This window comes from Saimiri boliviensis, chromosome 15 (genome assembly GCF_048565385.1).
Source record: "Saimiri boliviensis isolate mSaiBol1 chromosome 15, mSaiBol1.pri, whole genome shotgun sequence".
NCBI lineage: Eukaryota > Metazoa > Chordata > Mammalia > Primates > Cebidae > Saimiri > Saimiri boliviensis.
Genome location: NC_133463.1, coordinates 53,410,516 through 53,435,497, shown reverse-complemented (window position 1 = coordinate 53,435,497; position 24,982 = coordinate 53,410,516). Strand labels below are relative to the sequence as shown.

The 24,982-nt window shown below is 38.6% G+C and overlaps 1 protein-coding gene and 1 long non-coding RNA gene across 2 annotated transcripts in view; one reads left to right on the top strand and one right to left on the bottom strand.

The window, feature by feature from the left end:
- FZD6 (frizzled class receptor 6) overlaps positions 1 to 15,140 on the bottom strand; it is a 31,708-nt gene extending 16,568 nt beyond the window's left edge. Inside the window, exons 1-2 of the mRNA XM_039464769.2 lie at positions 15,014 to 15,140; positions 13,764 to 14,098 (exon numbers count right to left, since the gene is read on the bottom strand). Coding sequence (XP_039320703.1) covers positions 13,764 to 13,940 — 177 coding nt within the window. The 5' untranslated portion in view covers positions 13,941 to 14,098; positions 15,014 to 15,140. The remainder of the gene's footprint in view (positions 1 to 13,763; positions 14,099 to 15,013) is intronic.
- Positions 15,141 to 15,177: 37 nt separating this feature from the next.
- The window catches only part of LOC141581470 (uncharacterized), a 215,273-nt gene continuing 205,468 nt past the window's right edge, over positions 15,178 to 24,982 (top strand). Inside the window, exons 1-2 of the long non-coding RNA XR_012514122.1 lie at positions 15,178 to 15,487; positions 23,763 to 23,841. This is a non-coding gene — a long non-coding RNA (uncharacterized LOC141581470). The remainder of the gene's footprint in view (positions 15,488 to 23,762; positions 23,842 to 24,982) is intronic.

The following is a 24,982-nucleotide window of genomic DNA, read 5'->3' as shown; positions in this document are numbered from 1 at the left end:
GTTATTGCTTCCATTTGAATGATGCTCTGAGATCAGATCCATTGCTACTTCACAGGAACTTGGAGTACAAACAACATGGTACATTTTTCAGTTTCCTCCATCATGAGAGAGTGTGTCCAGATGGTGTGCACATCTTCCTCTGAGCCTGAGGTGGGAGAAGGGGAGCTGCAGACAACTAGTAGTATTTACTCTTTGTTTACTGTCCCAAAAAAGCCTAGTTCCTAAATTTTTTGACTAACTGGTAATCAGAGCTTTGGTAGAAAGAATTAAAACACACTGTGTTTATTTAGTTATTCTAACTCAGAAGCCATGGTTAACCGGTGGTCAGCACTTAAAAAGTAATTATCTTATTCCAGGACAGGCAAAATAAATGCAATACACATACTTTTGTTATACTAAAACAATTTTCTTACAAGGAAAATGCAAGTCTCTTCCCTAATTTAATTATTCTACAGTGACAAAGTTGGCTAATCCAATAATGCTGATGTTCCTGCACTGTGTATAGCAGGTGTCCCCAAACTATGGCCCACGGGCTGCATGCGGCCCCCTGAGGCCATTTATCCGGCCCCTCGCCGCACTTCAGGAAGGGGCACCTCTTTCATTGGTGGTCAGTGAGAGGAGCACAGTATGTGGCGGCCCTCCAACGGTCTGAGGGACAGTGAACTGGCCCCCTGTGTAAAAAGTCTGGGGACGCCTGGTGTATAGGATAAACACTGAATGCTGAAAACTCAGATTCCTTCAGAGGCCAAGTAAACTTAAAGGCCTGTAAGATGTTAGGGAATACTTGGGAAGCTGCTGCTACTCAACTCTAGCAGACTATTATTTGGAAATGGAGGCACATAATTGTCAGGTATATCCATTTTTCCTAAGAAAACAGATCCTAGATTTTATGTGTAATTTCCCAAATTTTAGATTTTGGCACTTTAATCTACACATTTGAAACAGAAACCCTCCCCCCTCCCCCAATGCCACACACACACACACAAAAACCAAGTCTCAGGTCAGATCCAGTGTGGGCTACCAACTTCCATGTTCAGTTGCAGATGAATAGATTTAAAGTATCTTAGATTTGGAAGGAACTTGAGGGAAAATCTTTAAGTTAATTATTTTCAAAGTGTCTGTGTGTGCACACATGCACATTTTGCCAAGAAACTTTTTAAATTGTACTTTGGGCTCCGGGGTACATGTGCACATCCTGCATCTTGTAGGATTGTTGCATAGGTACATATATGCCATGGTGGTTTGCTCTCTTCATACCCCCCTCCCCCACCACCATCACCTGTATCAGGCACTTCTCCCAGTGTTATCCCTTCCCTTCCTTCCCACCCTCTCTGTCCCTCCCCTCCCCTCCCCACCTAGCCCATTGAGTATTCTTTGCTTCCCTGTGCCCAAGTTTGCTCATTGTTCATCACCTGCCTATGAGTGAAAACATGTGGTGTTTGGTTTTCTGTTCTTGTGTCAGTTTGCTGAGAATGATGGTTTCTAGATCCATCCATGTCTCTACAAAGGACACGAACTCATCGTTCTTTATGGCTGCACAGTATTCCATGGTGTATATGTGCCATATTTTCCCTGTCCAGTCTATCATCGACAGGCATTTGGGTTGGTTCCAGGTCTTTGCTATTGTAAACAGCACCACAATGAACACACGTGTGCATGTGTCTTCATAATAGAATGATTTATAATCTTTTGGGTATATACCCAGTAATGGGATTGCTGAGTCAAATGGAATTTCTACTTCTAGATCCTTGAGGAATCACCACACTGTCTTCCACAGTGAACTAATTTAAACTCCCACCAACAGTGTAAAAGTGTTCCTTTTTCTCCACATCCTCTCCAGCATCTGTTGTCTACAGATTTTTTAATGATTGCCATTCTAACTGGCATGAGATGGTATTTCAATGTGGTTTTGATTTGCATTTCTCTAATGACCAGTGATGATGAGCATTTTTTCATATGTTTGTTGGTATCATATATGTCTTCTTTTGAAAAGTGTATGTTCATATCCTTCGCCCACTTTTGAATGGGCTTGTTTGCTTTTTTCTTGTAAATCTGCTTTAGTTCTTTGTAGATTCTGGATATTAGCCCTTTGTCAGATGGGTAGATTGCAAATTTTTTTCCCATCCTGTTGGTTTCCAGATCACTCTAACAATTGTTTCTTTTGCTGTGCAGAAGCTCTTAATTAGATCACATTTGTCTATTTCGGCTTTTATTGCCATTACTTTTGGTGTTGTAATTGTAAGTCCTTGCCTGTGCCTATGTCCTGAATGATGTTGCCTAGGTTTTCTTCTAGGGTTTTTATGGTATTAGTTCTTATGTTTAGATCTTTAATCCATCTGGAGTTAATTTTTGTATAAGGTGTAAGGAAGGGGTCCAGTTTCAGCCTCCTGCATATGGCTAGCCAGTTTTCCCAACACCATTTATTAAACAGGAAATCCTTTCCCCATGGCTTTTGTCAGGTTTGTCAAAGATCAGATGGTTGTAGATGTGTGGCATTGCTTCTAAGACCTCTGTTCTGTTCCATTGGTTTATATCTCTGTTTTAGTACCAGTACCATGGTGTTTTTGATTACTGTAGCCTTGTACTATAGTTTGAAGTCAGGTAGCATGATGCCTCCAGCTTTGTTCTTTTTGCTTAGGATCGTCTTGGCTATGCAGGCTCTCTTTTGGTTCCATATGAAATTTAAAGTGGTTTCCAGTTCTGTGAGGAAGGTCAATGGTAGCTTGATGTGAGTAGCATTGAATCTATAAATTACTTTGGGCAGTATTGCCATTTTCACAATATTGATTCTTCCTAACCATGAGCATAGAATGTTTTTCTGTCTGTTTGTGTCCTCTCTTATTTCCTTGATCAGTGGTTTGTAGTTCTCCTTGAAGAGATCTTTTACATCCTTTGTTAGTTGTATTTCTAGGTATTTTATTCTCTTTGTAGCAATTGTAAATGGGAGTTCGCTTATGATTTGGCTCTCTGTTGTTGGTGTATAGGAATGCTTGTGATTTCTGCACATTGATTTTGTAACCTGAGACTTTGCTGAAGTAGCTTATCAGCTTGAGGTTTTGGGCTGAGATGATGAAGTCTTCTAAATATACGATCATGTCATCTGCAAATACGAACAATTTGACTTCTTCTTTTCCTTAACTGAATGCCCTTTATTTCTTTTTCTTGCCTAATTGCTCTGCCTAGAACTTCCAATACTATATTGAATAGGAGTGGTGAGAAAGGGCATCCTTGTCTAGTGCCAGATTTCAAAGGGAATGCTTCCGGTTTTTGCCCATTCAGTATGATATTGGCTGTTTCTCCTGCCTTCCCATTGAACTTACAAGATGTCCAATATCCATCCATTTTCTGTGTAGTGAGAATTGGTTTCTGTTGTTTGTAACCAAGTAGACTGACTAGTAAAGAAAAAAAAAACATAAAGAATGGTTTTCAAGTGATCTCAGCAAAACAGGGGGAATTCTAGAACTGGGTTTCTGGTCTATGGCCAAAGGCAGTGAGCATCGTATTAGTATTTAGAGATGGAAATCTGGCAATCCATGGCAAAGTGAATGAAGTTATCTTTGTAATCACTTCGCTTGGTTTTAGTTTAGCTTCTCTGTACATATTAGAATGATATGCCCAGTGAATACAAGGCTGTGGGAGATAAATGAGTGGCTGCTGCCAGAAAACCAGAAAATAATATAAAGAACATGAGTTATTTAGATCGTGGGGTAGGGTGAGGGCTTCTACTGGTACTGCTTGGTTTAGGAAGAGAATAACAAACTGACATCTCTGAATTTTTGACTCAAGGTGTAGAGCAAAACACTAGGTTGGGCATGGTGGCTCACACCTGTAATCTCAGCACTTTGAGAGGCCAAGGTGGAAGGACTGCTTTAGGCCAGGAGTTTGAGACTAGTCTGGGCAACATAGCAAGACTGTGTCTCTAAAAAAAAAAAAAAAAAAAATCAGGGAGTGGATACACACACCCCTACAGTCCCAGCTACTTAAAGGGCTGAGGCCTGAGGCTCATTTAAACCTAAGAGTTCGAGGTTGCAGTGAGCTATGATTGTGTCACTGTACTCCAGCCCAGGCAACAGAGTAAGACCCTGTCTCTAACAAAAGGAAAAACACACACACACACACACACACACACAGAGAGAGAGAGAGAGAGAGAGAGAGAGAGAGAGAGAGAGAGAGACTAAAAGGACTTAAGGCTTAAGGAGATGAAAACCAAGCACAGTTTGGTCTGCAGGTGGCTAAATTGTATCAGTTTAATTTGCTTCCCATTCACATAAAAGACCTGGTGATATTGTAACTAGGAAGCAGTGATACCCAGAGTTCTGCAGTAGGGACACATGACAAGGCTCAGGATATCACAGAGTGCTCTGAATCTGTAGCCCTCACAGCAGACCCTTTCTGTAAGAAGAAAATAAATATCCCCCTGCCCCATCCCATCACTCTTCAATGTCTCAACCTGTAACTAGAGTTTCATCCCACCATGGCTTGGGAAAATCAAGTCAAAATCAAATCTGAAAAAAAGGCCGATAAGCTAGTTGTAAGACTGCTAATTTATATGGGTTTCCGAGGGTTACAGATTGAGGAGGAAAGAATACAATTTTATATGCGGCTAAGACATACTGATAGGGGGTTATTTTCCAGAGATTCTAGATTCAGTGTGCTAGCCTCAGAGACTGGGCTTTTGGGGGTAAGATGATAAACAGCTGTTAACACGGGTTCAGTGAGACCAAAATCCAACCTACTGCAATTATCCAAGTCCATATATGTACAGTTAAAATAGCGGTATTAAAAGCACAATCACCATATTTGTTTCCTGGATAAATGTTATTACGGTAGGGGACAAACAAAAACCATTAGAGGTCTCCCTCCCTACCAGGAGAGAAAATCAAAAACAGTTTTGCAGGCCAAAGGGATTTTCATGGATTGGCAACACCACTAGAAACATTCAGGGGTAGCAATTCCTAACACCTGCTCATTTTAACTTTCCCGTGTATTGTCTTAAGCAACCTTAACTCATTTGGCTAAGGTGATTCTCCAGATGTGGTCTCTTTCCTGTAGCAAATCAGTAAAGCTCAGGCAACTTGTATGCCTCTCTAAGCCAGCCAATTCTTTCTTCTACAAAAGCAATTTATTTTCACCCAGCAGGGTCAGCAGAACATCTTTGCCAACTTGCCTTACACAGTGGTTCCCAAAGAGTGGGCCCTGAGTGAGCAGCACCAGCATCCCCCCAAATTTGTGGAATTTTTCCATCCCATTCCAGACCTATTGATTCTGGAACTCAGTGATGGAGCCAGTGATCTGTGTTTTAATAAGCCCTTCGATGATTCTGATGCACACCAAGATTTAAGAGCTATGGCCTTAGGGGAACAACAACTCTTCAGCTCTGTGCCTCAATTTAACTGTCAGTGAAACATATTACCAACTTCACAGGACATCACACTAATCTATCTTATGGAAGATATAAAGCTGATAAGGCCATAGACATGTACCCTAGATGCCGTGGTAAGATACAAGTACAAATGAGATTAACCCTACATAATTAAAAGGGACCTTGGTTTTTGCTTCTAGTTCCTCATGGAAACTAAATACAAGGAGAGAACATCTAGAGATCATCAAGCCAAATTACCTCTTGATGAACTGAGTGTTACTGAACTCGCCTACTCATGACAGGTGTATCCAATTGCATTCCATCTTCAAGTGACTGAGCAGATCTCAAAGATATGGGAAAGTAGCACATTGCTCGCATTCTCAGAATGCCTGCTTCTGCCATATTACAATCCTTTCCTTAAAACACACCTACAGCTTCAAGGAGAGTTCCCTCTGACCAAATGACTCATGAAGAAACAATTATAGCCTGACTTACACAAGCTGGCCAGAGCCAAGAGTGAGCTACTATAGTATTATAACTCCATTCAGAGGTGGCCCTAGCAGGCAGAACTTCAATCACTGTCTATGTTATCAGTAGAAAGATAGTCTCAGGTAAGAAGTTACATTGATTCATGGGCTATAGCTAATGGTATAACAAGATAGGGACTTGCAAGCAACAAGAGCTTGGAAGAGTTCTAGAGGACTGGTATTAGGAGTCTGGAAAAGCAGTGACTGGACTTCTCCAAAATGGGCCTATAATGACAAAAAATTTTTTTGCATGTGAATGCAAACCCAAAAGCCCCAAGACAGAGGGGGCTCTTAAATATGTAGACTAAATAATCTACTCTGTGGATGTCAATCAGCCTTTTCTTTAGTTACACCAGTATATACTTAATAGGCTCACGAACAAAAGGGCCATGGTGGCAGAAGAGTGCCCAGACCAGATCCAATAGCATAGACTTCTCCTTCCTCAGGTGATCTGGCTATTGCTGAATACGTAGTTAATTTGCCAGAAACAAAGCAGCAACCAACCTTAAGCCTTCAATACAGTATCATGTCCCAGCAGGATCATCCAACTATCTAGTGTCAGGTTAAGTATTCTGGATCGTTTCCATCCAAGACTTGTTCTCACTGAAATCCCCTGTTTATAAGTTCCCAAGTAGACCACACCTGTGCCAGCGTCTTAGCTGTAGTGTGTTTCTTCTATGAGCTATCTGCTACTCTTATAATCAATTCTTTTTCTTCTTAATCAATCTGGGCACTCTATCTAAGGTGGAAAGAACATCGAAACAGAAAAAACCTTAGAACACAAGAAAAGGAGGCTCCTTTTTCAGAGTTAAAAGAATTAAGAGCTATATAAAATCAATGAAAGAATGATCAGGGCAAAATAATATTAAAATAGGTCTAAAAGTATTTTTTGGAAATAAGTAAACAAGAGGAAAAAAGTAATCTAAGAAAATAAGCCTTTGTAAAAAACTAGAACTGAAAGTACAATGACCAAAACAGATAGGTTGTTTTACATTTCCTCCACCAGAATATAAATTCTATGAGGGCACATAGGTCTATTTGTGCATTGCTGTATGTCGAGTACCTGAACAGTCCCTCAAATATTTATTTATTTATTTAGGCATTCAAATATTTGTTGAATGAATAAACACCAGCTGGTCTTAGTGAGATACACAGAGAAAGGACCAGCTAGCTCCTGATGCTCTAATGATATGATAATGGAAGGAACCATAATATGGGCCTGGGGTTGGTGGCACTGTAAGATTCTGAAGAGAAAGTCTGGGCTAGAATTTTAATTGAGAGGGATCAAAAGAAGAAGTGTTTGATTTCTTAAAAATATATAAAGCACAGCCTAAGCAGAGTGGTCCTGTGGCAGTATCTTGGTAGTGCCTTGCCTCCTTGAGTACTGAAAATATGGGATATATAAATGTCACTTTTCTGAAGCTTGAATCAGAATTCCACTGGTACACGGAAGCAAGCCATATCACCAGTGAACAAGACCAAGTGACTGCAAAGCATCTGATCCTAAGCTCAGGATTTGTGCTTCCCACTCACGGTGATATACACAGTAACTCTCACATAGTGAGAAAAGCTATATTTCTTGCTCTGAATTGGCACCAAAAACAAAGAAGATTTACAGTGAGGGTGATGAAAACAGTGAAAGAAATCTAAAATGTGATTGAAAAAAAGTGATGAAGCTTAGCAAAACAACAAGCTCACTAAAGTCTAAAGGGGCCTTTAAATGTTTTCAGTTACACCTCACTGGGCAAATACTGTTAAAGTGGTTACAAAAGTCTTGAGTAAATTCTTTGAGAATGTCAATGGACTACTGTATAAGAAAGTGGTGCAAATTTTGATACTTATTTTCATGAATGCGATCAATCTCAGGCAAATCAGCTTCTTTAAAAAATGTAAAGGGAGCCTGGAATACAAGAGAATAAAAACCAGGAATTTCCATTATTTCCATAATGGAAAACTTACTTTTAAACTATTTCTTGCCAGGATCCATTAGAAAATTTAAATCATTTCTCCAATAGAGATTGCCTTTGGAAATTAAACAAACATATATATCGACTGGTTGACACTACAAAGGAATCGGTCTAGCAAAGAATCAATTACCTTTTTAAGGTTAACCCTTAGGACATGAAAAACTGTAATTGTGGGAAAGCTACACATTCAGGTATTCAACAAATATGAATGAACATATGACAAATACATAACCTAGAGTAATAAAGCTTCATGATCTACATGCCAGCTTATTGGGAAAAGGAAATAATCACAAGTTTTCCCATGGATTACTAGGGAATAGACTAGAAACCTTGTGTCTATCAGCAGAGCTTCCCAGGAGAAATATCCTTTCTCTTCACATACAGGCCTGTGTATAAATCTGTGTTCTTCAGATTTAAAAGAAGCAGTTAAGATACTTTCCCTACTACTGAAACACAACATCACAAAGGAAGGTTTCTACCTTTAAAACACAACAGTAGTCATCATACACGCAACTGGCTTGGAACACTTCTCAGTATTTATTTCATTTTATATGATTAATATCTTACTTTCAGAATAGCTACAGTTATTTTCAGATAGTCTTTCCTGAAAAACAAACAAATCTCACTAAACATTTTTTTTCTTTGTGTAAGAGCATATGAGGTAGACAGGATGGAAGAAAGGTAAAAGAAGAAAGGGACTGGACTCTTCTAAAAACAGAAAAATGAAAATTCATAAAAGCCACTATACAACAGAAATACATATTTTCCTTAGAAGTCTGTGTATCCAGTTTAACTGAATAGAGGCATTCTAATAGTACATATTAACAGGTGGAAAGTAAAGGCTTTTTTTTTTTTTTTTTTGGCTCACTTCCCTTTAGACTGTTTAAAAGGGGAATGACCACTTGCTGTTCCAAACACAATACGTGACCTGGCTTTTGCCTAGACCTCAATGAAGGCAATTGAAATAGAAAAATACAACATTCCTGTTTCCATTTACCCTAGATCAGTCTCAGCTCTTTCTGGATGAAATCAGTCTCTCAAGGGACCTCAGCCTCACAATTTGTGAAACAATGCTCTAGATATGAAACAAAAGGAACACAATGGAAAACCAGCAGCCATTTGTTTTTCCACTTGAGAGAGTTAGACTGTACATCCTTTTCATTACAAAGGCCAGTTACTATGCAGAACTGTAAATTAACTCTTTGTAAGACAAATGATTTCAGGTTCACATAATAAAATAAGGAAAAGATTGAAGTCCCTTATTTTAAGCAACCTCTGAAACAAAACTAAAGAACCAAGATATCCCAGTCAGATTCTTTGGTTTGTGATAAATTTTACTTTAAAAAATTTATGTGGAAAATAAGTAACATATAACTCAGGGAATGTATTAACATAAGAATGCACAATAATGTTCACTTATTACATTCCAAACTATCCTTAAAACATTTTCAAGTACTTTAAACCAAGGTTCAGCAAACTGTAGCCACCGGACCAAATATAGCCCACTGCCTGTTTTTGTTAATAAAGTTTTATTGAAGCACAGCCACACTCATTTGTTGGCATATTGTCTGTGACTGGTTCTATGCTACAATTTAAAAGCTGAATAGCTGTGACAGACTCTATGGTCTGCAAAGCCAAAATAATTTGGTCTTTTGCAATAAAAATTTGCAATCCAAACTTCTAAACCAGTGGATCTTGAACTTTAACACTTATAAGAAAAACCTGGACAGCTTGTGAAACCACAGCTGGGCTCCATCTTCAGAGATCATGATTCAGTAGATTGGGATAGAAGTCTGTGAACTTGCATTTCCAACAAGCTCACAAGTTGCTGGTTTAAGAACTAAAGTTTAAGAACCATTGCTCTAAGCCATCTCATAAAATCAGAGATTAAAAATGACCATAAAGGCTTACATTCTGTAAAACAGGCTAGCGGTCACAAAATGAAAACTAGGAACAAAAAAGGAATGAGATAGATCTCTTGAGTTATACAGAATTCTTGGTGGCTAAGAGGGTACAGTTCGTTGCCACAGCCATCGGGCAATCCTTCAGCCCCTCATCCTAACACTAATTCACAGCAAACCCTGGAAATTCAACAGGGACCAGCAGAAACTAAAGGCAATTGGATTGGAGGTGTAAAACCCAATCCAATCTTTAGAGAAGCCATAAAACACATTTCTAGTAAAAGCCAAGTTATATCCAGCTATAATTTAGTACTCGATTGGACTATACAGTTAAAGACTAAATAAAGTACAATGTTAGAAAAAAGACTCATATAGTTTATAATCCAATGGTCCAATCAAAGTTGAATTCCTTCACTCGCTATAAATAACTAGAAATTGTTAAAAATCAAATTCTTTAAATAAATTCTGATGAATATGTGTAGAGCTAATGTGGGAAACAATATCGAGGATGTCAACTGATGTATTTCATTAGCTAGGCTCAGACAGAATGAAAAAGAATGATACATAAACCATCTAAAAATATTTGAATGTCTTTCATTTGGACACTGTAGATGATAGAAGTGGAAAGTAAAGATTGGGAGGGAAAATCCTCTTTGCTGACTTATTGGGACATAAAATACTACCTTTTTCCTCATTTAGCTTTTATGGAGCCTCTACCATACTCAGAGGCTCTGTACTTGGTATTACTGATAGAGATGAAGAAAACACCATCCCTACCTTCAACAAACTCTCAATCTAGAGACATCAGATCAATGTAAAACAGCATGATAAGTATAAGAACAGTACATTTTAAGTACTATAAGGATATAGAGTGGGCTGATTAAATATGCTCAGGAAAAAGGTGAAAAAAGGGTTCACTAAAAACAGTTATTGCTTTAACTGAGACTTGAAGGAATTGAGCAGGCGAAGAAAGGTAGGTAGACAGATGGCCCACCAGAGGATACAGTGTGTGTAAAGATACAGAGGTGACAGAGAGTAATATGGATTTGAATTCTCCAAACAGGTCGGTTGGCTGAAGCAGAGTGTGCAATGTGGGAAGGTACAAGATGGGAGACTGGACAAGAAGGCAGGGTCCCACGTGAAGAGCCTGGGGTGTTCTGGAATCAGATCTTTATTTCTCCAGCTTTAGGGAAAGTGATGAAGGATTTTAACCCTAAAGTGGACTGCACGAATTTGCATTATAATCAAATCATTGTGGCACCACTAGAAAGACTGAAGCTTAGGGAATTTACTTTTGCTTTGTTTTTGTTGTTGTTGTTTTTGTTTTGTTTTGTTGAGTTGAGGCCTCACTCTATGGCCCATATTGGAGTGCAGTGGAATGATCACAGTTCACTGAAGCCTCCAACTCTCGGGCTTAAGTGATCCTCCCACCTAAGCCTCCAGAGTAGACGGGACTACAGGTGTGCGCTACGGGGATTTTATTTTTGGTCTAACAAGACTTTGTATTCAAGGCACTTAGGAGAGGGGGAAAAAGAGGAACGGAGCTAAATAGAGGTAAAACAATCACCCAGTTTCATTTCTATCGAAATGAAGTGTGCAAAGAGGTAGCAAAGTCTGAAATTTATACATTGCATTCCAAATCTTAAGAAATATTATCTTGTTTATCCAATAAGGACAAGGCCTAAAACAACCAGTTAAAGATGACATTATGGTCCATGTAGACAGAGAAGACTATCAATTCAGAGTGCTCAAACCTTGGACAAATCATAACTTCCCTGAGTTTTAGTTTCTTCACCTGTATAATGAAGGGTTCAGGGGTTCCTTACCTTAGCTATAAGTATATTTCAATATAATTTGTTTCCTTTATAATCCTACTCATTTTATTTATTTAAATATTAAAACTTCTCTTATTCTGAGAAGGGGTTAATGACACAAAAAAGGTTAAGAAGCTCTATGATTTTTAGGGTCACTTACAACTCTCAGATTATAGGATTTGCGGCATTCAAACACAGGAACTAAAAGAGAATCCTACAGTATAAGGACAAATAGGGATGGGCAGTAGAAAAAATACAACACTATAGACAAAAAAATTACATATAAGGATTAAAAGACTGGCCCAGGTTGACATTATTTTTGCCTTTTCATTTCCCCTTCCTTTATTCTGTAGACTGAGGTTAACGCTGGCATTGTGACTTCTTGATAGCTTTCTTCTTTTGTATCCTTAAACTTACTGAAGTACGATTTATAGAAAAAAAAAGTCATTAGTAAACGCTATGAGAAAGGTTGGTTATACGTGGAAAATTATACAATGAAGAGATTGGTAGTGTTAGCAATCACATAAAAGAGGTAAGAATAAAAAGCCTTCTTGATAACATCCAGACATAAAACTACCTGGGTCAATTTTTTTTTTTGAAAGTAAAAAACAATTGGTTTTGAAAAGACATGTATAGAACAAAGCTAGTTGTTAGCGTCTTATAATTACAGGCATTTAATAGCAAAAATCCATCTCTCTTGAGTCTAGATGGTATCAATTTATAAGGTCACTGTTAGCATCAAACTTAAAATGGTCCGCCGGATGCAGTGGCTCGTGCCTGTAATCCTTGGGATGCTGAGGCAGGACGATCACTTGAGCCTAGGAGTTTGGGTGACCAGCCTGGGCAACATAGTGAGATCCCATCTCTAAAAGAAAAACCAAAAACCCTTAAAATGAATGTAGTTACTACACACAAAGGAAATCAGATTTTAAAAAAATTTAGGAACGCTATTAAAACATGAACACATAAAACACATCATCAGAGAAAAAGCGAATGAAAGATGTAATTTTGCTTCACAGTGTTCCCATTTATATATATATATATATATATATATATATATATGTATATATGTATATATTTTTTGAATCAGATTGAACCATCAAAATTGTTCTGATTAATGAAAGTCTCAGTGCCTCATTTGTTCAGTATTCAAAAGGACATCTTGTATCAGTTTGAAAAAAACCACTGAACTGTAACAATATAATCTGTACTATCCTTTTAAATAACATCTACTTACTATTTACAAGCTTTCCTATTCCAGACATGAGTCCACAATGAGGCAGTCAGACAACTATTCAATTGAACAACCATACAAAACTTTCAAAGCTGTAAAATCGAATCTAATCAATTTTAAAAATAGTATCTATATTAAATTTGTAGGGATTTCCTCTCTTAACAACAATCTGAGGGAAAAAAAGCCTTTACTATTCTCAGTTCTTCTGGAGAAAAAACTATAAAAACAATGCATGTGTCTCGTTTTCTTCAGTAGACTTAACCTAACAAATCTGCATGGGAAGACAGGTTCCTGTCTGTACAGGTAGCTTTCTTCCCACACTCCCTAGTTATTTGCATATCTCTAAACCAGAGACAGGTAACTGAGGCACCTAAGGCAATCTTTAGTGTCACTGTACTCCTCCCTCAACAAGTGATTTCTTTTAACAAGTATTAAAGAACATTTAAGTGCTAGGCTTAGAAAAACAGTCACTTTTTAGTGACTTTGTTATAGCCTTAAAATACAGTCTACAGCAACAAAATATTCTGATACTTTACTTGCTTCTGGAAAACTGTACCAAGTGAATTTTATGACTACTTTTAAAAACATTTAGATTCCTTCACTTTTGGTCCAGGCAATAAAGATTACATGTTCAGTGAATTAGAAAAAAATTCCGAATTCACATTTCTAGAGGACCTATCATACTTGATTCAGTAAAGCAAAATATTTTCCAGGTACAAGGTATTTAGAAATCATCTGTAACCATACTTCATTATATAATATGAACCCTATTTAAGCGAATCTACTAAACAGCACAAAACATGTCAGTAGAGGAATTTAATTTTCAAAAGGACTTTTCAAAACATGACTTGTACACAACTTGAAGAAATCGGCTCTGTTTAAAAATAAGTCACATTATTAGTTTACTTTAGAACAGAGCATAAACTACTTTTCAATAAAATTATGAAGCACTACTCACCTTCATTTCCACCGCAGCAATACTCTGGTCATAATGACCCAGGAGATTAGGGAAAAATGTCATGTTGTAGGCCATTTCCATACACCTGGGAACAGTAATTGGTTCACAGGTGAAGAGACTGTGCCCTCTTATGAGGGGTAGAAAAATCCACGTCAACCAGAATGTAAACATTTCCATTTTCTTCAAATTCCTGATTTTACCACATGGCTTGGATGAATCACTCTTTTCATTCTCAGAAGATACCCATCCAAAAATAAAATGTTTAAATTCCTCATTTCACTATTTTACCATTTTGAAGGTAGCGGTTTTCCTGAAATTGAGTCCTGGGTCAATTACTGTAAAAACAACGAATAGGGTGTATCAGCAACATTTGTCATAAATTCAACTGCAGAGTCAAAGTGCAGAGTTAAGATTTTCACCCCAGGTAACAAACACTGGAAAAACAATGGAAAATTCTGTCCTAGCGAGATAATCTTCCACCTGCCTTGGCATGGAATCTATCATTTGCAGACGAAGCTACACCTCTAGGGAACCGATGCTAGGAGGTTGGTGCTTGCATGGAACACAGGGTTAAAAGGGGGAATGGCAAGAGTAAGACGGAGGAAAAAGGGAAAGCTGGTGATTCGGAGTAAATTTAAAAGGATTAATATAATCATACAATGTAAGGGCCCCTGTCTTACTAAGCACAAGAAAACTAAGGCCCTGGGAAATTCCTTAAGACCCAAAAAGTTCTTAAACTTGTAAAAGACTCTGGCAGTCTTCTGAGTATGTAGTTTTCTCGTTTTTCAAAAGGCCAACTGGACGGAGACTTTGACGATTCCTCCAGCGGAGGAGCAACATTGCAGTTTTCACTGGCTGGGAGTGGGTAGTGCGGCCGTCGAAAGGCAAGTGCGCAAATCTGTCCCGGTGGGAGGCGACGGCTGTGGGCCCCGGATTACGAATGACCCGCGCCCCAACACCCGCTGGTCTGTACCCGGTCTGCCAGCGCCCCACACCCGGGCACCTGCCCCAGGCCTACAGCCAAGCAGCAGCGTCCCGGCCCGCGCGGCGCCCCGGCATCGCCTTTCAGAGCCGGTTCGCGCGTCCGAGGAAACTCAGGTGCGGGCCGTCCCGCCGCCGCCTCCCCCACAGCACCTGCGGCTCCCGGCGCGCCCCGTCCCAGCCGCCCCCGCGCCGCGCCCCTCGAGGCCCGCCCCGCTTCCCCCGGCTCCCGCTCGGCCCCTGCCAGGTCCCGGCTGTGGGAGCCTCACCTCCGGCGGCGGTCGAAGGCCGCTCTCCCTTCCGGTCTCCGTCCAGCCCACCGTCCCCACAGCGAACTGAGACGGCTCCGGGGAGCGTCGGGGACTGGAGCGGCTTCGGGAACCGCACGGGGAGCGAGAGCTGAGCGATCCCGCGAGACTGCGCTGCCAGGTCCGGCGGGCAGGTCCGGGCTCGCGGCGGCGGCGGCGGTGGGACTGGCCCTGCGCCCGGGCTCCGCCTGCGCTGCGCGCCAGGCCTGACTCTGCTGCCAGCCAGGACCCGGCCCCGGTGAACGAACTCGAGGTGCCGAGGTCCGGCTGTGGGGCCAGGGAGCCGCCTCCACCTTGCCGTCTGTTACGGCCACCGAGACACAAGGCTGAGCCCCATCTCGCTAACCGGGTCCGGAAGGGTTCCTGGACAACTGCTATGAAAACAACAATTCCTTTTGTTAATTCGGAGACTCTGGTCACCAACTGGATGCTCAGGTAGCAGTGGGATTCCAGCCCTGGCGGGTCCTACAGTTTTATTGATGCAAAACCCTAACAGGAAGTTGAATTACTGTAGAAATCAACCTAGTGTTGGGTACCAGCTCTATCATAGATGTTAAATTACTATAATCTTTCAGGGGCATCGTGTCCTCACAATATAGGACTGACAATAGTTGTAATGATGGTGAACGTTAATTGAGCACTGGCTGTAAGTCAAATAGTGCCAAGTTCTTTCCAAGTGTTTACACCTGATCTGTAATTTATAATCCTTTGGGTATATACTCGGTAATGGAATTGATGGGTCAAATGGTATTTCAGATTCTAGATCCTTGAATCGCCACACTGTCTTCCACAATGGTTGAACTTCCACCAATGGTGTAGAAGTGTTCCTATTTCTCCACATCCTCTCCAGAATCTGAAAAAGAACAGAATATTTTGACGTATTTCAAAATAGTTACTTTTCACCTCTCCCTATTGGATGTAGGAGGTGGTTTTTCTCTGATTTTCACTGAGAGAACCTGGGAGAGCTCCTGCAGGTAAAACTTATAAAAGTGTGGGTGTGCCCTCCAAAGACTATGCCCCTTGGAGTTTTTGTTTGTTTGTTTGTTTGTTTTGAGAGGAAGTCTGGCTCTGTTGCTAGGTTGGAGTGCGGTGGTGCAATCTTGGCTCTCTGCAACTTCCAACTGCTAGGTTCAAGCAATTCTCCTGCCTCAGCCTCCCAAGTAGCTGGGATTACAGGCACCTACCACCACACCCAGCTAATTTTTGTATTTTTAATAGAAACGGGGTTTCACCATGTTGGCCAGGATTGTCTCAATTTCCTGACCTCATGATGTGCCCACCTAGGCCTTCCAAAGTGCTGGAATTACACGCTTGGCTGGCCCCCTGGAGTTTTAAACTCATAGTCAGTTTTAACTATGCTGAGCCTCTAGCAATTCATCAGTTACAGTTCTGGTCTTCCTACTCTGTACTCGTGCCCCTGGAGGTTTCTGCTGGTGGGTTTCTGCTCTAGGAAATTGTGATTCTCTGTATCTACCTGTTTGTCTCTCCAACTTTGGGGGCAGTGGCATGCTCTGTGTCCTCACTTCTCTGATAGATCTAGGAAGAGTTCTTGATTTTTAGTTTGTCCAATTTTTTATTTGTTGTTAGAACAGAGTAACGAGCCACAGTAGAAACCTTAATTTCTCATTTTTAAAAATAGGTATTACTTTAAGAATTTTATTGATAATTCCAGTTGCTACTGCCTTAACAGAAAGTTTCTCCAAGTTAAAATCAAGTTGAAAAATCCCAAGAGCTACAATAATTCGGGAAAGTTATATAATTTGGCATTAGTATTCATAGAATACTGGCTATATGAAAATTTTGATTATGACATATAATTAAGGGATTTTGCTGAAATGAAGGGAAGAAAGTAAATTTCATGGGGGTAAATATGTAATTTGTAAACTGTGTATGTTTTTATTTAATTACTTACCCAAACATTTCCAGCCTATCACCAGACTATGCAAACATATGCAATAATAATCAAATTTATCTGCCTTTGATATTTTGCCTACTCATTAAAACATAGCTTTACACATTAGAAACATTTTTGTCTTTATAAAGGTATTTTTTTTCAAGGTAGGAGGATAGAACGTATTTCAAGTAGCAGTTCGTTAGTTTGATATATGAATTTTAGCTATGTAGACATACAGTGTGGTGTCCTCCTTTGTAGTCCTACTTAAGCGCTGCACACGTGCTAGTGGTTAGGCCTGCTTGTGACCACTGACTTGTTGCTCAGGCATTAGCAGTTTGAGGAACAGCAGTGGAGGGACCCCAGCTGGAGGAGGCTGGGCTGAGCAGGGTTATAGAAGAGTACTGAAGGAAAGAGAAACTTGGGAGGAAGCAGTTAGAACTTCCAGTGGCATGAACCCCTTCCCTCCTGAAGTTCTCTCCCAAGTACTTCTTTCCCTAACCCTTGAAAGCTCTACCATGGCTTCCCTCCCTCCAAGTAACATTGTGAATTTGATCATGCACTATCTTAATTTAGGGTAGTCTGTCCACATGACATAGAGTCTTTCTATTTAAAAACTAACTTTCACTTGAAATACATTCCCTGTCACTCCCTGCTCTAAAAGCTAATTGCTGCAGTGTTTGTAGCATAGCAATTAACCTTTGGGTTGTGTCCATTATTGTTGTATCTATTATGATTGGCCAGAAATAATAGATCTTCTAATTACTATCTCCAGTATTACTGGAAAAATAAAATTTTCAGTGTAGTAGTAACATGATACTGCAGGAAAGAGCCACATATTTTAATGACAGTTTGATATATAAGATTGCCTCCTTGGAGTTCTGGTATAGTCATTGCAAATAAAGAGATTCATAATGCTAAAGAAAAACAGCCTTAACTCTACGAATGCTTTGAGTTATATTTTATGCCTGTGAGTTTGCCTTGCTGGGTTTGTTTTTAGTGACTTCAAGTCCACCATCTGGTCGTTTTAAATATTTAATATATTATCCTTTTTTTTCAACCAAAGCAGCCATGTTAAGCCAATTATTAGAAATAGTATTTTCCCTTTATAAAGCTTGTAGCATCTAGAAAAGGACTTCTTGCTCCAACTTAGTAATTTATACAAAATAACTAAATTAATTTACTTTGATATGCAAAACCAACTTTATACCAACTGTGGATCATAGGTTGCTAATAACTCTGATCTTTAAAATTAAAAACAAATGTATTAGAAGAATTAATATTGTTAAAATGTCCATAGTGCCCAAAGCAATCCATAGATTTGATGCAATTTATATCAAAATTTCAATGGCATTTTTCGCAGAAATAGAAAAAATAATCCCAGAAGTCGTAGGGAACCACAAAAGACCCTAGGTAGCCAAAGAAATTTTGAGAAAGAGGAACAGAACTAGAGGCATCACATTGTCTGATTTCAAACCGTATTACAAAACTATAGTAATCAAACCAGTTATGATGCTGATATAAAAGCAGACACACAGAACAGTGGAACAGTAGAGAGAGCCCAGAAATAAGCCTATATGTGTATAGAGTCAGCTAATCTTTGACAAGGTCACCAAGAATATACAATGGGGAAAAGATGGTTTCTTTAATAAATGATGTTCAAAAAAATTAGATATCCACATGCAAAAAAATGAAATTGGGCCCTTTTCTTATACATTATACAAAAATAACTTGAAACAGATTAAAGACTTAAATATTACAGCCAAAACTATAAAACTCCTAGAAGAAAACATAAGGGAAAAGCTCTTTGACATTAGTCTTGGCAATAATTTTTTTGGATATGACATCAAAAGCATAGGCAGCAAAAGTAAAATTTCATAAGTAGAACTACATCAAACTAAAAAGCTTCTGCACAACAAAGGAAACAATCAACAGAATGGAAAGACAACCCTACGGACTGGGAGAAAGTATTTGTGAACTGCATATCTTATAAAGAGTTAATATCTAAAATATATAAGGAACCCATACAACTTAATAGCAAAAACAAACAAACAAATGAAAAAAAAAACAAAAACCAAAGAACAAATAACTAAAAAATAGACAAAGAACCTGAATAGATGTTTTACCACATAAAACATTCAAATACTAAGTATATGAGAGGATGCTCAACATCACTAATCATCAGGGAAATGCAAATCAAAACCAGTATGAGAAACATCTTATACTTCTTATGATGGCTACTATCAACATGATGAGATGAATATTGGCAAGAGTATGGACAAGAGGGAAACTTGGCACAATACTAGTGGGAATGTAAGTTAGTCGAGGCACACCTCATTTCATTGTACTTTGCTTTATTGTCCTTCATAGATAACTGTGCTTTTTACAAGTGGACGATTTCTGGAAACGTTGCATAGAGCAAGTCGTTGGTGCCATTTTCCCAGTGATCTGTGCTTACTTTACGTCTCTATGTCACATTTTGTAATTCTTACAATATTTAAAACTTTTTTATTTTTATTATATCTATTATGGTGATCTGTTATCAGTGATCTTTAATGTTACTATTTAATTGTTTAGGGACATTGTGAACCATGCCCATAGAAGATGACGAACTTATTTGAAAAATGTTGAATATGTTGATTGCTCCACCTACTGATTGTTCCCCATCTATCTGCCTCTCCTTGGGCCTCCCTACTCCCAGACACACAACAATGTTGAAATTTGGCTAATTAATAATTCTACAGTGACCTCTAAATGTTCAAGTGCCACGAAGAGTCACGTATCTCTCACTTTGAGTCAAAAGCTGGAAATGATTAAGCTTAGTGAAGAAGACACATTGAAAGCTGAGACAGGCTGAGAGCTAGGCCTCTTGTGCCAAACAGCTAGCAAAGTTGTGATGCAAAGGAAAAGTACTTGAAGGAAATTAAAAGTGCTACTCCAGTGAACACATGAATGGTAAGAGAACAAAACAGCCCTATTGCTGATATGGACAAAGTGAGTGGTCTGGATAGAAGATCAAACCAGCCATAACATTCCCTTAAGCAAAAGCCTAATCCAGAACAAGGTTCTAATTCACTTCAATTCTATAAAGGCTGAGAAAGGTGAGGAAGCTGCAGAGCTAGCAGAGGTTGGTTCATGAGGTTTAAGGAAAGAAGCCGTCTCTACAATATAAAAGTGAAGCAGCAAATTCTAATGGAGAAGCTGCAGCAAATTATCCAAAATATCTAAGATATTGATGAAAGTGGCTACACTAAATAACAGATTTTCAATGGCGACTAAACCACCTTATGTTAGAAGATGTCATCTAAGACTTTCATACCTAGAGAGAAGATGTCAATGTCTGCTTCAGAGCTTTTATGGATAGAATGACTCTCTCTTTAAAGGCAAATGCAGCTGGTGACTTTAAGTTGAAGCCAATTATTATTTACCATTCCAAAAATCGCAAGGCCCTTAAGAATTATGCTAAATCCACTCTGCCTGTGCTCAGTAAATGGAAAAACAAGGTCTGGATGACAGTACATCTGTTTACAGCATGGCTTACTGAATATTTTAAGCCCACTCTTGAGACCTACTGCTCAGAAAAAAAGAAATATTACTGCTCATTGGGAATACATCTGGTCACCCAAGAGCTCTGATGGAAATATTCAAGAAGATTAATGCTTTCATGCCTGCTTGCACAATATCTATTCTGCAGCCCATTTATCAAGAAGTAATTCTGATTTTCAAATCTTATTATATGAGAAACAAATTTTGTAAGGTTATAGCTGCCAGAGAGAGTGATTCATCTGATAGAACTGGGGAAAGTAAATTGAAACCTTCTGGAAAGGATTCACCATTCTAGATGCTATGAAGAACATTCATAATTCATCGGAGGTCAAAATACCAACATACCTTATTTACAGACTTAGATACTGAGGCTTTCAGAGTTTAAATAACAGAGTTAGTAAATGACTGAGCCAGGATTCAAATACAGATATGTTAGACTGCAAAGGCCATTTTCTCAAACCACTACACTATTCTATAGTGTATATACAGAATAATACTCATTCTGAAGAAGGAAGCATTATTGATTGGGTGCCGTGGCTCACACCTTTAATTGCAGCACTCTGGCAGGCTGAGGTGGGTAGATATCCTGAGCCCAGGAGTTCAAGACCAGCCTGGCCAACATGGCAAAACGCCATCTCTACTGAAAATACAAAAACTGGCCAGGCATAGTGGCCCATGCCTGAAATCCCAGCACTTTGGAAGGCTGACAGGGGTGGATTACCTTGGGTCAGGAGTTCAAGATCAGCCTGGCCAACATGGCAAAACTCCCTCTCTACTAAAAATAAAAAAATTAGCCAAGCATGGTGACAGGCATCTGTAGTCCCAGCTACTTGCGTGGCTGAGGCAGGAGGATGGCTTGGGCCTGGGAAGTTGAGGCTGTAGTGATCTGAGATTGTGGCACTGCACTCCAGCCTGGGCAGCAGAGTGAAACACTGTCTCAAAAAAAAAAAAAAAAAAAAAAGTCAACATAAATGAGAGTTTGGAGAAAGTTGATTGCAACCCCCATGGATGACCTTCGAGGTGTTCAAGGTTGAAGTGGAAGAAGGAACTGGTAGAAATAGGAAGAGAACTAGAATTAGAAGTGGAGCTTGAAGATGTGACTAAATTACTGCCATCTCATGATCAAACTTTAATGGATAAAGAGTTACTTTTTATAGATGAGCAAAGAAAGTGGTTTTTTGAGATGAAATCTCCTGGTGAAGATGTGAATATTGTTGAAATGATAGAAAATGATTTAAAATACTATATTACATAGTTGATAAAGCAGCAGCACAGTTGAAGAGGATTGACTCCATTATGAAAGAAGTTCAATGGGTAAAATGCTATCAAACAGCATCATATGGTTCAGAGAAATGTTTTGTGAAAGGAAGAGTCAATCAATAAGGTACATTTCATTGTTGTCTTATTTTAAGAAATTTCTGCAGCTACTGAAACCCTCTCCAACCATCACCCTGATCAGTCAGCAGCCGTCAACATCAAGGCAAGACCCTTCACCAGCAAAACGATTATGACTCTCTAAAGGCTCAGATGATTGTTAGCATTTTTCATCAATGATGCATTTTTAAATTAAGGTATTTACATTGTGTTTTAGACATAATGCTATCACACACTTAGTAGGCACAGTGTAATGTAAACAAAAGTTTTATATGTACTGGGAAACCAAAATAATTATGTGACTTGCTTTGTTGCAAAATTTACTTTATTGTGGTGGTCTGGAACCAAACCTGAAATATCTCCTAGGTATGCCTGTATGCCATTTGGAAAACAGTATGGAGGTTCCTCAAAAAATTAAAACTAGAACTACCATATAATCCAGCAATTATGCTTATGGTTATATATCCAAAAGAACTGAAGTCAGTATGTTGAAAAGATATATGCACTTCTATGTTCACTGTAGCATTATTCATAATAGCCGAGCTATAGAAACTACTTAAGCATTTGTTGGTGGATGAATGGATAAAGAAAATATGACATAAGTATACAATGAAATATAATTCAGTCATAAAAAGACGGAAATCCTGCCATTTGTAACAACACAGATGAACCTGGAGAAAATAATACCAAGTGAAACAAGCCAGACACAGAAAGGCAAATACTATATGATCTTATTTGTGGAATTTAGAAAAGTCAGAATCATAGAAGCAGCAAGTAGAAAGGTATTCGCTAGGGAGTTGGGGATGGGAGAAATGGAGGGATGTTGGTCAAAGGAGACAAACTTTCAGTTATAAGATGAATAAGTTCTGGGGGATCTAATGTACAGCATGGTGACTACAGTTATATATCGTATCATGTACTTGAAATTTACTAAGAGAGTAGCTCTTAAGTGTCTCACCACACACACACACACACACACACGCACACACACACACACACACACATGCACACATGTACATACCACAAAATGGTAACTAAGGTGATTAATGTGTTAATTAACTTTATTGTGGAAATCATTTCACAATGTATATGTATATCAAATTATCATATTGTATGTCTTAAACATACAAAATTCTTATTTGCCAATTCTACCTCAATAAAACTAGGAAAAAGAAATATCAAAAGTAAGCACAATGGGATAAGTATGTAGCATAGGTTGATAAGTGAAGGAAACCAAGGAGCTAAATTTTTAGAGAAAGTGGAATTAAAGAATTTAATTGAAGAATTTAATTTAAAAGAATTTAATTAAAGAATTTAATTTTGTTGAACTATATTTCAGTTCAATAGATCAGATTTTATAGAAGAGGTGGGCTTTAGGGAGCTACTTGAATGTAAAATTATTGAGAGATTTGGTGTTTCTGACATGGTATGTGGATGGGGAGACAGTTTAGAGGCAGCAGTGGGATAATTTAATACAAAGGATCTTGTGCATTTTCACTTGAATGCAGAAGCAGTTGTACTATAAATAATGAAGCTTAAGCATCAGGGACCTTTCCAAGGCTCTATCTAATTTGATATTTTGGAATCTTACACTCTTCTTCTTTAAAAAGTTCTCTAAAATTGTGTAAGCTTTAAGAACCTCACAATCATAATCCACTCTTCTTGAATGGAGGAAAATAACATAGCGGAGACCAGGGAAGGTGGATAATTCAGATGGGTTTTGAGGCACTTACTAACATCTGGAAGAGTTTAATTGATTTGTCCTTTGAAAGGGAGAGTGGTGTAAGAGGAGGTGGCTGACATCTATTTTTGTGAATAATAAGCCTTGTTTTACTAGTTAACTTTTGTATGCATAAATTTGACAAAACTTAAAACTATTTATCTATTTATTTATTTCAGGGGAGATGGAATAAAAAGACGGAAATCCTGAGAAGCCCACGTACGTGCAAAATCTTTATTGCAGAGATCTTCAAACCAGGTAAGCCCTGCGAGCTTTTGTCCCTCCACTCTTTCCTGCAATCCAGAAATCCTTGCTGCCAAAGGAAGAATTTGTGGGAAGAGGAAACTCCTCTCTCATTGCTTGGCCTGGCCCTCCACCTTCTCCATTAATGACAAGGAATTTCTTTTCATCAAACAGTCTTCTTCATTGTCCTCTTTCCTATGGGTTGGATTTTTCCCCACACTGCCATGTCTGAAAGTAGAATTGAATTAGCCTCAAGTGGATTCAGCCTCCAAGTAATTCCACTAATGAACAACTTAATTCACAATAAAAACATGAGTCAGTCTTGACTCTTTTTAAATGTAATTTTGGATGATCACTTTTATTTTTAATCTTAAAACATGGCCCTAACTAAAATGATTATACTTTTGGTCAAATTGAATGGATTATAATCTTAAAGATATTATTTTATTAAAGGGAGAGAGATGATTTAAACAAGAATCTTATTAATAAAATATTTCTATTTTAGTAAGAACTATGGATGGAACAAATATTGTCTTTGATTAACAAATTCACTATAACATAAATGACAATAAGAGAATTATATGGGACGTTCAACAACTAGAGACATTTGAGATTGTAAAAGCCATTCTATGGGCTTACTATAGTTACAAGACAAACTGAAAGTTGCAGAATGTCTTCCTAAAGAAAAATTTTCTTTAGTTAGGAAAAAAACACAATTGTCAGTTCTAGGCTTGAGTTGGGTGAGACTGGGATATGATGGGTTGGACAGAAATAGAGAGAAATAGAGAGGGGAGATTAAATATATATTACCAAAGAAGTATAAGAAACTGTTAACTTTGGATTCATAATGGCTTTATGGAATAAGTGGGAGTTTGGTGTGCAAAGGGGACTGTTGCCTTTCTTTCACATCAATTGTGCATGACTTTCATAAAAATACTTTGGAGGAAAATTTCACAGTATAGTATATACATAAGTGAAATTTTTGTGAATAATAAACTTATAGAAGAGGTGGGCTTTAGGGAGCTACTTGAATGTAAAATTATTGAGAGATTTGGTGTTTCTGACATGGTATGTGGACGGGGAGACAGTTTAGAGGCAGCAGTGGGATAATTTAATACAAAAGATCTTGTGTGTTCTCACTTGAAGGCAGAAGTAG